We start from the raw sequence: 14388 nt of genomic DNA on the forward strand, positions 1-14388 counted from the left end.
TAGGTGGAGGGAAAGTGAAACATTCACACAGGTAGATGGAATCAGATAGAAAGCGTTGAGGGCTTAGGAAAAGGGCAGGTAAACTCCTTTGAGAAGTCAGAATTGGGAGAAATTTTGCCCCACTTAGAGGTGAAGAAAGATTTGGAATGTTTCCGGGAGGAAATAGCATTTGAGCAGAGCCTTGGCCTTGAAGGATGGAGGAAAATTCATTTCAAGCAAAAAGGAAACTGGGTGAACAAAAACACAACAGAGGCAGGAAAGTGAGAACATTAGTGGGAAATAGGTTATTAATAGTGCTGGATTATCAACAACACTGCTCTTCATATCCCTATGGTGGCTCAGGTGTCTGGAATCCAACAGAGTTCATTCTGTTATTACACTCGTCTATTGCTGGAGGAGCAATCTTTCAAATGATACAACACATCTGGATGTTCTCCTTTCTGAATGTTATTATCTATGTGCATAGAAGCAGTCATGTTAACTGACATCAATTTTAAGATCCTGTTTCATTTTGTTCTTGCAGAAGGAAACTCCACTTGCCAACGCTGCATTCTGGGCAGCCAGGAGAGGAAACCTGGCGCTGCTGAAGCTGCTGTTGAACAGCGGCCGGGTGGACGTGGACTGCAGAGACAGCGTACGATGGTTCGGTAGATGCATGCCCAGCGTCTGTGGGCAGAGGAATACATTCCCCTTTACGATGCTTATTTACTTGTTCATGTGTTTGCTTGCTTTATCCTTTTTAAAACATCCAAGGTACTGTGGTGAACTTAAAAAGATGCTGAGGGAAGTCAGAAAGAAAAGGAAACAAAGGCATAAAACAGAAGGCAACCACAATAGGGAAAGAGGCACTTTACTGGGAATCAGAATTGGCAGATTACAAGAAGAAAAGCCTGTTTAGTGAACGAATTCAAGCCAACCACTTTCATGAAAAGATGGAGATAATTTAGAGCACAAGTGGGCTGCCATGGATGTGGGCGTTATGTTTTTTTCTACAAGGATGAGAAAACAAAAATTGAAGCCTCCCCCCCGGGCTTTTATCCTTTCATTACCTCTTGCAAACATAAATACACTAATTGACAATTTAAAAGGGAAAACAAAAATAGATACTAGTGCCCACCGGCAGATACCACTTAGAGTGCCTTTCCATCCCCAGCTAGAGGCAATCATTTTTCTGTCCTCAGCAAGACTTCTCATCTCTGGGGACCAAGAGGCCCTCCAGTGAGGAAAGGGAGCAAGCAGTGATGTTTTGATTTTAGAATTTGAATACAAATGTTTCAAAGGAGTTTTGTTTTCCTAAAAACAGGGTGTGCCATTTCCAACTTTTATTGTACAAATTTGGTTCAGTGAAATCCACCACCAGCCCAAAAGTGAAATAGCAGTTTGCCCCAGTTGGCCCCATTGGGGCATCAGGGCAGGATATCTTTGGTTTACAGGATATCTTTGGTTACACCTCCAGACCCACTCCACACCCTTCTCACTCTTAGTCCCACAGTCTGAACTGTATGTACTGCTTCAGCAGACTCACTTCCCTCTGGCCTCCAGTGGTGTTTGGCCCATAGGAGCATCTGCAGGAGTCAGAGAGCGGGAGGAGAGGGATGTCAGGGAGCCCAGCGCCCTCCCTGTTTCTGTCTGGCCGCAGCACCCCGCTGTTCTCTGCATCCTGGGAGCCACTCCCTTGCCCTGGCACCTTCAGGCTTCGGCTGGTCATGGACTCCCACTGTTCCTAAATCCCAGTACTATGCTGTTCTTTCTAGATGCCCTATGCCCGAGCCTTAGCTTAATAGTCTCTTTATTCCACTTTCTTCCAATTATCCCAATTTGAATGTACCATCTGTTCCTTGCCAGAACTCGGGCTGTTGTCAGGTCTTGGGCATCTGTGAACTGGCCATCTCAGTCTTATTTGGGTTTTACGGGGTTGGTTCCTACACCATAGTGGGAAAACCATAGGGCAGAAACACCAGAAACACCAGTTATCACTGTGGCCAACATGGCGAAACCCCACCTCTACTAAAAATACAAAAATTAGCCGGGCGTGGTGGCATGCGCCTGTAGTCCCAGCTACTCAGGAGGCTGAGGCAAGAGAATCGCTTGAACCTGGGAGGCGTAGGTTGTAGTGAGCCAAGATCATGCCATTGCACTCCAGCCTGGGAGACAAGAGTGAGACTTCATCTCAAAAAAAAGAAATACCATAGAGCACCACTAAGAAGCCATTAGCTTTTCATTACTTCGTTACTTTACCTGTACTTTTTACATAAAGCCAACAAGACTTTCACAAAACTAGCATGGCCATTGGCAGAAGTCAACAAAAGCCAGATGACAGCCTAACATTGAATTATCGTAATGTTATTTTAATATCTGACACTTACTGAACTAATATCTACCATTACTGTGTTAACCATATTGCCTGACTTATCTCATTCCCTAATTTAATGAGGCGGATACTTTTATTATTCCCCCATATTTCAGAAGAAGAGAATGAGACTGAAGGGTTACATGATGTGCCCAAGATCATACTGTCAGTGACTACTCAGCAATACTGCCTTCCTACAAAATCCCATGGATGAAAATAACACGAAGCCTCCAAATTTCACTTAATTACCCTATACCTAATGAGCCTGCCCTGTGTGCAGAGCCATCTGTCTCTCTCGTCGTCCACTTCTGAGCGGCACGTTGCTGAATATGCAGAGGTGGTAGCTAAGAATTTCAAGTGCTTGAAAACAACTGTAAGTCAAACTGCAAATGCCCACTTCAATTAGAAGGGTCCATATCACATGGTACACCTCAAGTCCTTGAATCTTAGAGCTGGGACAGACTTTGGTGATTGTCCCATCCAACCCCTCATTTAAAAAAATGAAATAAATGAGTCCAAGTAATTGTGAGCAAATTGCCCAGGTTACACTGTTGGTCAGTGACAGCCACCTGGGTTTAGCCCCCACAGCTCCTGACTCTCAACTGTCTAGTCTCTCATTTCACCTGGTGCCATACATCTTTACCTGAATCATTTTGAAGATGAAGACTTTTAAATACAGAAAATCAGATGGTACCATTTAATTTTTTCTTTTGCATTAATAGCAATGTTTTGACTCAGGAATCATTTAATAGGAATCATAAAATGAGAGCATTAAATCATCGCTGCCTTAAAATGCAATAACTATGGTTCCTTTGGACTGTGCTGCTGAAGGTAATGGAAGTAAGTGAATTTTTAGATTGAAAATTCCAACCTCAGCAATTTGTCGCTTTGCTTTTTCCCATCTAGGCTGCATGATGAGATTATTCATGAGCACTTTCATCACTGCAGGGAATTTTGCCCTTGGGTGTGTTCTGAGTGGAGCTGACGTCTCTGCAGCATCTTTTCTAGGACCCTTCTCTCTGACATAGCAGTGGCCTAACTGTTCATCTGTCTCTCCTCTATCCAGCACGGCACCACACTCCTGATGGTTGCTGCCTATGCTGGCCACATAGACTGTGTGAGGGAACTGGTTCTGCAAGGAGCAGACATCAATCTCCAGAGAGAGGTAGGTCAGGCTTTTTACTTGAGGAAAAATGACCAGGCTCAGAGATCTGAAGTTTTCATAACAGTGAACTGGTATAGGGGACAAGAGCCATCATTGCTTTTCTCCCACATTAAAGCCCATTGAAGAGTTTATTGTGCCTACAATGAGGTCCAGCAACATACTAGCAGTTATAATGCATTTGAGCGTACCTTGTGGGGCACATCTGAGGTAACCAAACCTCTTACCACCTGCCTATAAACACTCACACTTTTTTTTTTTGTCAAGCTTAAATCAGTTCTTTATTCTTCCCTTGGGATGAGATACTGTAGGATTTATAGCATTTTCATATAGATCATTATATTTTTAGAAGACTTGAGTCACCAGCGTATTTGTAATGAGACTCACTTGCTAGGATGTCTCAATCATCCTCCCCAAACCATGTTTTCAAAGGACTGCTCTGTAACTGGCCATGAATTAAATAAGCTCTCCTGAAAAAAGCCATATGGGTCAACACTGGACAAAAATGTGAGCCTGTTCCCACACTTCATTCGAAGACAGTCCTGGGAGTTTGGTCTTGCTTGAGGATCCATTCTTGGTCTAATCTAGAGAGGCAGAAGGGAGGCTGGACCTTTTTTTCTTTCTTCTTTTTTTTTTTTTTTTTTAAGACGGAGTCTCGCTCTGTGGCCCAAGCTGGAGTGCAGTGGCGCTATCTCGGCTCATGCAACCTCCACCTCCTGGGTTCAAGCGATTCTCCTGCCTCAGCCTCCCGAGTAGCTGGGACTACAGGTGTGTGCCACCACACCAGGCTAATTTTCTGTATTCTTAGTAGAGATGGGGTTTCACCACGGTGGCCAAGATGGTCTCGATCTCCTGACCTCGTGATCCACCCACCTCAGCCTCCCAAAGTGCTGGGATTGCCTAGGCCAGGACATTTTGACATACTTTGGGGCTCAGTTCTGAGAAGGCTCCTTCCATATATTTCCAAGCTGACGTAGGACCTGGTAAACTAATCTTTGTGGAGACACACGCTGAGATCATCCCTAGAGTGCATCTGACCTCTCAGTTCACACTGACTCAGACCTGAGATGGGCTTCCTGGGCAAGTCCAGACTGAACTACTTGGTTTTCCTCAGTCCAGCCTTATTTTATCCCAGGTCCTGCCTTGCAACATTTTAGAAAGACAATTCACCAGCCAAACTTCCGTCAAGCCAGTATATCGTATATCTCATTCTTCCAGCCTGGACCGTCACCTCTGAGTGGAGCAAATTAAGACACGTCAGGTCTCAGGACTTTCTCGAGAGTTCCAGGTGTAACATACGCCTGGGCAACATAGCAAGACCCCATCTCTACAAAAAAATTTAAAAATTTAGCCAGACATGGTGGTCCACACCTATAGTACCAGTTACTTGAGATGCTGAGGTTAGAGGCTTGTTTAAGCCCAGAAGTTACAGGCTGCAGTGAGCCATGATTGCACTACTGCACTCCAGCATGGGCGACGCAGCGAGACCCTGACTCAAAAATAGAGTTCCAAGGCACATCCGGATGTGCTTCCCACCACCCGTCTGGGTGTTGGAGGCCTTGGCTGTGGACCATGAAAGAGTGACATGCAGAATCTGGGTCTGGGTCTCTGTAGCCCTGGATCAACAGGCCTGGTCTATTGAGAGGAACAGTATAAAGAGACTACAGCAAATGCAATCTTCTCACAAACAGATTCTTTGTTGCAGTTTCCATAACACTAGATCGTTGTTTTAGGCCATTTTCACTTCAGCACTTAATTTTCCTGTGGGATGAAAGTATCTGGACCCATTTAGAATTAGTTTAAAATTACTTTAATCTTTTTATTTTTCCTCTCTGCTTTATGGTCTTTGTTTATTACAACTTTAAAGACAGATTTTCTCTAATAAAAACAATATGGTCCAGATCTGGTTTACTTTAAAAACTTTATCCTGAAGGACAAATTCAACATGCACAAAAATCTCTCTGAAACAACTGAGAAAAGCAGCTAGAAGAGAGAAGTATTTGATTTCTAGCCAGTCTATGGTTTCTATGGTTTTATATTTATCCATGTGGTTCCAGTTGCTCAACTAATCTTGGAGATGAAAACTCTCGTAGCACTGAGAACAAAAGCCTTTGAAGATTTACCAAAGTGTACTCAGCTTAATGGTAACTTGTGTGGCTCAAATGATGGTGCTGTGTACGTTCCTGGCAGTCCCTGAATTTCCTGAGACTGTGTCAGTCTGGAGCAAGAGGGCTGCCAAGCCAAAGGCAGACCCCAGCCTCCTGTACCAGTTTTGGAAGCTGAAAGAGTGCCTTGCAGTGCTTTGAAACTTACTCCTATGGCAGATTTCTGCCTTGATCTATTGTTAATCCACTTTGCAATATCAGAATATTTGTCTCCTGAAAAACTACCTGCCACTCTGCTTAGGTCAGCTCTCTAGATACACAGAGCTTGCTAGAGAGACAAACTGGAAGCTAATGTTCCTGAAACACTATTGCTTTAAAGAACCCACAATTGGCTAATGATACCTCTCAGGCATAGGAGCTGCAAATGCAGTTGGCATGAAGCCTGAAGTAAGGCACACATATTTAAAACTTTTATTCACATTCCAGACTAAGGTCTAGGTCCTATTGTCTATGGATTGCTGCATTGAGGTACTGAATGATTGATAGTAGTATGTATGTTCTAAAATCAACTCAAACTGCTCTAATAATGATTTATGTAATTAATGTGTCAAGAAAGCCTATTGAAAAACAAATTCTCTTGCTAAGGAAACAACTTCTAGAAAAGACCTTTGGTAGTCTCCACAATTTAATGTCTGTTGAGAAAGTGGGAGTTTTCCTATTCTAGCCAAGTTTCTTCCTCTAGAACTATTGATTCCCTAAGGTTTCTGGAACCCAGCATCCTCAACTGTAACAAAGCAGTGGGAGGATGCTTCCCACTTATTTCTGTGGGAACCAAGGAGAAAACCACACCTGCATTGCAGGCAGAAAGGCCCTGTGAATGGTCACAATGCCTGTGCCTTCCTGGGACAGAGTCTGGCTGACAGCACAGCCTGATGTGGGTTATATCTATCTGGGAAGGTGTTACATGTTCTCCCTCAGTGGTGGTGTTATCAGCACCCTAGATTCTTATAATCTCCCAGGATAGAAGTCAAGAGAGATTGTCAGATAGCAAAGAGAAAGTTTGTTTAGCTTGTGCATAAGGGAACCAGGTTCCCTTATGGAAAGGAAAAGGGTTGGCTGCTCCCCAAGAGAAGTATGTGGGTTTGTTTTATAGGGCCTTTTTAAAGGGAAGGGTTAATTGGGGCATGTATAGGAGGGGTTTCTGTAGCACTTGCACAGTAGCTCAATATGCTTTTTTAAGGATCGCATGTAAGATTAGCATTTTAAATCTCTACCTTCAGGTGTGATTTTTAGCATTAAGATAAGGAAGAGATGACTGTAAGTTGAAGTTTAAGTCTAACTGTGCATGCAGGGCTCCAGGAAGTCCCTACCCACCTAAAGTGAGAATTGTGGTTGGTCTTTGGTTGCTGATTGGCTGTCACAGGATCCTTAGGGTGTCACTTTGCCAGCAGGAAATCTCCATGGCTGGCAGCGCCTTCCGCCCGAGTGTTGCTCAGGCCCGTTGGGCTCATTCTGCCCACTTGGCCCAGCAGGTTGCACTCAGTTCACCCTACCAGCCCAGATCCCACACCTGCCAAAGGCAAGCCAGGTGTGTGAGCAAGCATGGGGTCCAGCCACTGCACACAACCAGGCATGCCAGCTGTGGTGAGGCTGGCAGCTCCAGGAACTGGCACAGGCACCAGCTCTGTGTGAGGCTGTGGCTGGACCAGGTGTACCACAAGTGGCTTCTACTGCAGGCACCAGGGAATGTAGTGGTGCCTGGAAGCTTGGAGATGCCAGGAATCGCAGAACCCCAAAGAGGGTATCGTAGCCCTGTCTCAGGGAGCCCCTAGGTCTGGGCTTCCCGAAGGGCCACAGCTCTTCTCTCCTCATCACCTGCAATGTGGTGAGCAGAAGGCATGTTTCAGCCCTGTTGGTGTTATAAACAGGGTCATTCAGCAGGTCCCAAATTCTTGTCCCACATCCAAGAAGAATGAGGTATGCAAACAACTGGAAGGTGAACTAAGTGGAGGGGAGCTTCACTGAGTGACAGAACAGCTCCCAGGAGACCCGAAGTGGGTGACTCCTTTCTGCAGCCAGGTTGTTCTAACAAGTGTTCAGCTCTCAGTGGGGAGGAGACCCATAGTGGGTAGCTCCTTTCCACAGGCAGGTTATCCTGACGATTTGAGGAGACCCAAAATTGATAGCTTCTCCCACAGCTGGTAGTCCTGACATCTGTGTCCAGCTCTCAGCAGAGAGGAGACCCACAGTATGTAGCTCCTTCCCGTAGCTGGTAGTCCTGACCTGTGTGTCCAGCTCTCAGTGGACAGGAGACTCATAGTGGGTAGATCCTTCCAGCAGCTGGTAGTCTGGACATTTTTTTGAATCTGGCTGAGTCAGAGATTTTTATGGGCTCAGAAAGGAGGGAGTGTGTGCTGATTGGTCCATGGGAAACCATGGGTAGGAACGTGTCTGCCTCCCACCATCAACATGCCATCCACAGCACCCAGGCTGTTCCTGCCAAGGGGCGCCTACAGGCCCACACCTGGCTGCCCTCAGCCCCTCGACCTCCCTCCTGTGCTTGTCAGCACCTAAAGTCTGGAGGGGGCCAAGGTCGGGGTCAAGGCTGGCATGTCAGCACCACCTCAAGCACGCACACCTCAAGCACATACTTGCCTAACCAGGTCATGACAGACCGCACCCAGGCTCGGCTACAACTTTGCTCCACACTGGAGCAGGTGCTGGGAGTGGGGAGAGGCCAGGCAGCAGGAGCAGGCGCTTCCAAGCCTGCGGGGGAAATGGGGGCTTCCCAGGCCCAGAGAGCACAGGGATTCCCAGAACTGGAGCTGCAGCTGGGCATGGCTCTCCCACCCATCAACTCAGTAGGGGACAGGGCTCCCACCTGCTTCCAGCTCCCGCTGGACCTGAGGAGCGTGCAGCCCCAGCCGTACCTCCCTGTGGCAGCCTGCATCTTCACAGCCACTGCTCCAGACAGGCCACCGCCGCAATCAGTAAGATGCTAGGCAAGCTACAGCTTGAGTAAGGGGCTTTTTTTTTTTCTAGACCACATTTAAAAACAGGCAAACAAGTGGGTGGATCCTGCCTGTCTCAGTGGGTCTTATTGTCCCCACTCCCATCCCACACATGCATGCACACACACACATATTCACAGAGACACCCAGGCCCTTAGGAACAAGTTTGAAGCATGATCACTAGCTTATAGGCCAGGCTGTCCTCAGCTTTTCACACGTGAGCCAGACCTACCACCTTAACAGCTTTGGGTAAACTATGGAAAAAGGGGTTTCTTTTCACTGTGTCTGGTAAGGTGTAGTATTAGCTTTGTCCCAAGCTCCAAGCTCAGAAGTGAAGAGTACCTCTATAGGAAAGATGTATGTTGCCCACAAGAATGGTTCATGATTTTGCTCATATTACACAGTGGTTTGGGTACCAATCTTTGAGTAGGCTTGTAAAAGTAGATAGGAAGGGAGGATGCTAAAAACCGTCTCAGAATATCATGATCAGTTTACATTTTAGAATCAGGCTGTTTCTTGTTATTATGTCCCATTCTGAGAAATGTTTTGAGCTCATTTTGACTCTGGGCTTGCAATTGGAGAAGTTTATGGGTGAGTTACTTATTTTCCTTCTTGTACAAGTAGTCTTCCACTCTGGGGCACTAAACGTTGTAATTTGAATTCTTCCCTGTATTAATGAATGCTAGTGTTTACCAAACACTATACCAAATATCTCGAGTTTCCAAGGGCTGCTGTGACAAATTAACACAAGCTGGGTGGCTTCGAATATCAGGAATTTATTCTCTCAGATCTGGAGGCCAGAAGTCGAAAATCAAGGTGTGGGCTGTGCCACACTGCCCCTGGAGGCTCCTGCGGGGATTCGCTTTCTGGCCTCTTCCAGCCCCTGGTGGCGATCAGCACTCTCTCCTCGTGGCCACAGCTCTCCAGTCCCTGCCTGTGTGGTCACATTGCCTTCTCTCTGGGTCAGATATCCCTCTGCCTCACTTGAAAAAAAACTTTTATTGCTTTTTATTGTGGTAAAATACACATAATGTAAACTTAAACCCTTAGCCATTTTTAAGTGTACAGTTCAGTCTTAATAAATGCATTCATAATGTTGTACAACCAGCATCACCATCCATCCATCTCTATAACTCTTTTCATTTTGTAGAGCTACACAACTCTGTATCCATTAATAATAACTTCCTATACTCCCCTTCCCCCAGCCCCTGGCAACCAGCATCCTACTTTCTGGTTCTAGGACTCTGACAACTTTAGATATCACAGTAGGCTGAGTGCAGTGGCTCGTGCCTGTAATCCCAGCACTTTGGGAGGCCAAGGTGGGCAGCTCGCTTAAAGCCAGGACTTTGAGACCAGCCTGGTCAACATAGTGAAACTGTTTCTACTAAAAATACCAAAAAACCCAGCCAGATGTGGGGGTGCATGCCTGTAATCCCAGCTACTTGGGAGAATCACTTAAACCTGGGAGACAGAGGTTGCCGTGAGCTGAGATGGCGCCACTGCACTCCAACCTGGGTGACAGAGCAAGACTCTGTCTCAAAAAAAAAAAAAAAAAAAAAAAAAAAAAAAAGATATCACAGTAGAATCATATAGTTGTTGGCCTTTTGTGACTAGTTTATTTCACTTAGCATAATGTCACTGAGACTCATCCATGTTGTAGCGTGTCAGAATTTCCTTTCTTTTTAGCTACATAATAGTCCGTTGTATGGATACATCACATTTTGCTTGTCCGCTCATCCATAGATGGACACTCCGGTGGCTTCCACATTTTAGCTATTGTGAGTAGTGCCTCTGCCTCACTCTTAGGACACTTGTCATTAGATTTAGGGCCCACCCAGATAACCCAGGACAAGCTCGTCTCAAAATCCTTAACTTAATCACGTCTTTTGCCATGGAAAATAATATTCACAAGTTTTAGGATGGGGACAGATCTTTTGAGGAGCCACCATTCATCCCATTTCACTAAGGATAAAGTTTTCCTTTCCTTCTGTCACTTCTCTGACCAAAAAATAAGAATCTGTTCAAATTTAGCCCCTTCCTAGGCTAGAAGGTTTCTATGCAAGGATATTGTTTTGTTTTCTTTGCAGATGTTCTAATCAAATGTAATATAACCAAATGTCTTTCAAAACTAGCCTCTCCCTCTCTCCCAGTCAGGTACAACTGCCCTATTCTTTGCCGCCCAGCAAGGCCATAATGATGTCGTGAGATTTCTCTTTGGATTTGGAGCATCCACTGAATTTAGGACCAAAGTAAGATAACCTTCTCGATTTTGTGTTATGTTGAAGAATTTCAGCAGCCATGAGTATTGCTTTTCTCCTCATCTATGGTACGCATTTGTGTTTCCCTTTTTACAAGATTCTCAAACCTAAGTAAGTGGATTTCCTCAAGGTTCCTTGTAATGGTTCAAGGGTAGCGCTAAGGGTTCCATTCAAAACATTACATTTTTACTCTGGGCTCACAATTGGAAAACTGTATGGGGAATAACTTCTATCCTTTCCTGCACTGATACCTTTCTACTGTAGAACACTAAATTTTGTAACTAGGAGCAATGGCTTTCTAATTTTCCCTGTTTCCATGTTCTTTTTCCCACTTAAGATTAATTCTGATACTATGATAGGAATTGTTGGAAGTATTAATCTGATCCTACTAGATCTGAGACATTTCTAAAGAGGGTGGCTTAGCAGGCAGCTTACTTTCATGAGCTATCCTCACTGAAATACATAATACATAGCTACAGTTTGTATAGTTGGGATATATATATAGTGGTTCTTCCTTTAAAGAAGTAATTGGCCAGGCGCGGTGGCTCACGTCTGTAATCCCAACAATTTGGGAGGCTGAGGAATTGGGATCACGAGGTCAGGAGTTCGAGACCAGCCTGACCAACATGGTGAAACCCTGTCTCTACTAAAAATACAAAAAAAAAAATAGCCAGGCATGGTGACTCACACCTGTAATCCCAGCTAATCCTAATCCTCAGGAGGCTGAGGCAGGCGAATCACTTGAACTCGGGAGGCAGAGGTTGCAGTGAGCCAAGATCACACCACTGCACTCCGGCCTGGGCAACAGAGTGAGACTCCGTCTCAAAAAAAAAAAAAGTAATTGATTTTCATTTTTGACATATATATAAGAAAGTTGATAATGTAGAAAGATTAATTTCATGTTCACAGTATGATTTTACGTGATAATATTTTGTAGTAGCAGAATTTGAACTTCCATAAGATTTTTGTAATTGTCAGCTCATTTCTAGCCTAGTTATAATTTTTAAATTTCTGAAAATTTGCACAAGTTGGAAACTTTTAGGTTTTCTTAGTTAATCCTTTTTGTGGACTATTTAGATATCAAGGGAGTTTCCAGTGAGATTTTTTTTCTGTTAAAATGGTAACTACTGGAGCTGGCCAAGGTGGCTCACGCCTGTAATCCCAGCACTTTGGGAAACTGAGGCAGGAGGATAGTTTGAGCTCAGGCGTTCAAGACCAGCCTAAGCAACAAAGCTAGCCCTCATCTCTATTTAAAAAAAAAAAAAAAAAAAAAGAATTCGCTGGGCATGGTGGCACATGCCTATAGTCCCAGCTATTTGGGAGACTGAGGCAGGCAGATCACTTGAGCCCGAGGGGTCAAGGCAGCAATGAGCCGTGATCATGCCACTGCACTCCAGCCTGGGTCACAGAGGAAGACCCTGTCTCAAAAAAATTAAAAATAAATCAAATAATAAAATTCTAACCATTAAGTAGATGTAAGTTCATATAAGGCTTTGTCTTTTCTGAAACCTTCTGTTGTACTATGTATATGCCTCCAAACTTACTGAGTATAACATACAGTAATACTATATATATACACATTATTTTATTTTCTATTATAAAAGTGATGTAACTAAAAATAGAAAGTAAAGTCCTATGAACCTAAATATCAACTGTTTGAACTAAGGTCAAAACGATCATGAGTGACCATATGGCTGCTTCACTCTTCTTGGTTAATGAGCGAATACTGGCTTAAAGCCTTTGTACATGAGCCGGATTGTACTATCTCAAAAATTCATGGAACATAGAACTCAGGATGAGCAATTCCACAGGTTTCCATTAGGTCAGCTGCAGGAATCAAGAGCTTTTCATGGGAAGAAGAGAGGGCTGAAAGGCTTTCAGTTTTAAATGATCCTGTCATCAAAACTTTGCTTCAACAATTGTTTTCACTGTTACTAAATCTATATGCCCCAAAACTGTGTTTTATAAAATATAAGAGGCTGGGCATGGTGGCTCACACCTAGCACTTTGGGAGGCTGAGGCAGGCAGATCGCTTGAGCCCAGGAGTTCAAGACCAGCCTGGGCAACATGACGAAACCCCATCTTTACCAAAAATACAAAAATTAGCCAGCCATGGTGGCATGTGCCTGTAGTCCCAGCTACTTGGGAGGCTGAGATGAGAGGATCACTTGAGCCTGGAAGGTCAAGGCTGCAGTGAGTCATGATTTCGCCACTATACTCCAGCCTGGGTGACAGAGTGAAACCCTGTCTCAAAAAAAATTTTTTTAATGGCTCACACCTGTAATCCCAGCACTTTGGAAGGCCAAGGTGAAAGAATTGCTTGAGACCAGGGGTTGGAGACCAGCCTGGGCAATGTAGCAAGATCCTATCTCTATAAAACATTTTTTGAAAAATTAGTCAGGTATTGTGATGCCAGCTACTCAGGAGGCTGAGGTGGGAGGATTGCTTTAGCCCAGGAGTTCCAGACCAGCTTGGGCCACATAGCAAGACCCCATCTATAAAACAGTAAAAAATATTTTAAAAGCTGGCACAGTGACGTACACCTGTAGTCCCAGCTACTCAAGAGGCTAGGGCAGGAAGATCGCTTGAGCCCAAAAGTTCAAGGCTGCAGTGAGCCACGATTGTACTACTGCAGCCATGATTGTATCACTGCAGCCAGCCTGGGCGACAGAGCAGGACCCTGACATACACACATACATACAAACAAAAATAACAGCAGTTCATCTATGAGAATCATCATATTTTATCTCTTCTGTTACTTTATTAGGCAGGAAAATTTATTACTTTATTAGCTAGGAAAATTGACAGGACAAAACTTAGAAATGGTGCTTATTCCTGCTGTTACGCACTTTTGTGATGCCTCCTCACCACCACCATCTACCCCTAGTCTCCCATCAGCCCTCAGTCTCCCTCCTCTCCATTCCCCACTCTTCAAAGCCCATCTCAAGCACCCTCCCCACCACAGAGCCTGCCTCTGGGGAAGCCCTACCCAGCCACACGCAGCCTGCAGCCCAGTAGGATGTTACCTGCCTACGAACTCGAGACCTTTTATAGCAGTGTTTCTCCACGTGAGGCCCACCTGCCACCTGCCTACATAATCAACCCACATGACTGGTCAAAAGGCAGATTTCTGGATCTCACCCCAGACCTACTGAAGGCGGGGCTGAGGGTGGGGCTCTATGAGTAGGTATTTTGAACAAATACCTTATTCCCAAATTTAGAAACTACAATATCTTATATTTATGATTCATATTTTATAACCAGATTATGTGTTTTTGAATTACTTATAATTAGCTCAGATGCCCAGTTCAAAGAGCCAAACAACTCAACAACGCTAGATGGGAAAAGAGAATGCCTTAGCTGTAGCACCTGACGAAAACCATTAAGGGTTTTAGTTGACCACAAACTCAATGAGTCAGCAGTGTGATGTGGTTGGTAGAAAAGCTCTTTCTAATTTAGGCTGCAGAGATAAAAGTAGAGTAGAGGGAACACAGGAATATCC

At 44.6% G+C, this 14388-nt stretch overlaps 1 protein-coding gene across 9 annotated transcripts in view; it reads left to right on the top strand.

Annotated features, from left to right (window-relative positions):
- ANKRD29 (ankyrin repeat domain 29) overlaps window positions 1-14388 on the top strand; it is a 63397-nt gene that overhangs the window by 13503 nt on the left and 35506 nt on the right. For 3 of the 9 annotated variants that reach the window (XM_007974448.3, XM_007974447.3, XM_007974445.3), the window contains exons 2-4: window positions 524-642; window positions 3417-3515; window positions 10779-10877. In XM_007974448.3, the coding sequence (XP_007972639.3) occupies window positions 524-642; window positions 3417-3515; window positions 10779-10877 (317 nt within the window). Of the gene's footprint in view, window positions 1-523; window positions 648-3416; window positions 3516-10778; window positions 10878-14388 lie in introns of those variants that run through there. The other 6 variants (XM_073006419.1, XM_073006421.1, XM_073006423.1 and 3 more) reach the window with 5 other exon arrangements.

Source organism: Chlorocebus sabaeus, chromosome 18 (genome assembly GCF_047675955.1).
Source record: "Chlorocebus sabaeus isolate Y175 chromosome 18, mChlSab1.0.hap1, whole genome shotgun sequence".
Lineage (NCBI taxonomy): Eukaryota > Metazoa > Chordata > Mammalia > Primates > Cercopithecidae > Chlorocebus > Chlorocebus sabaeus.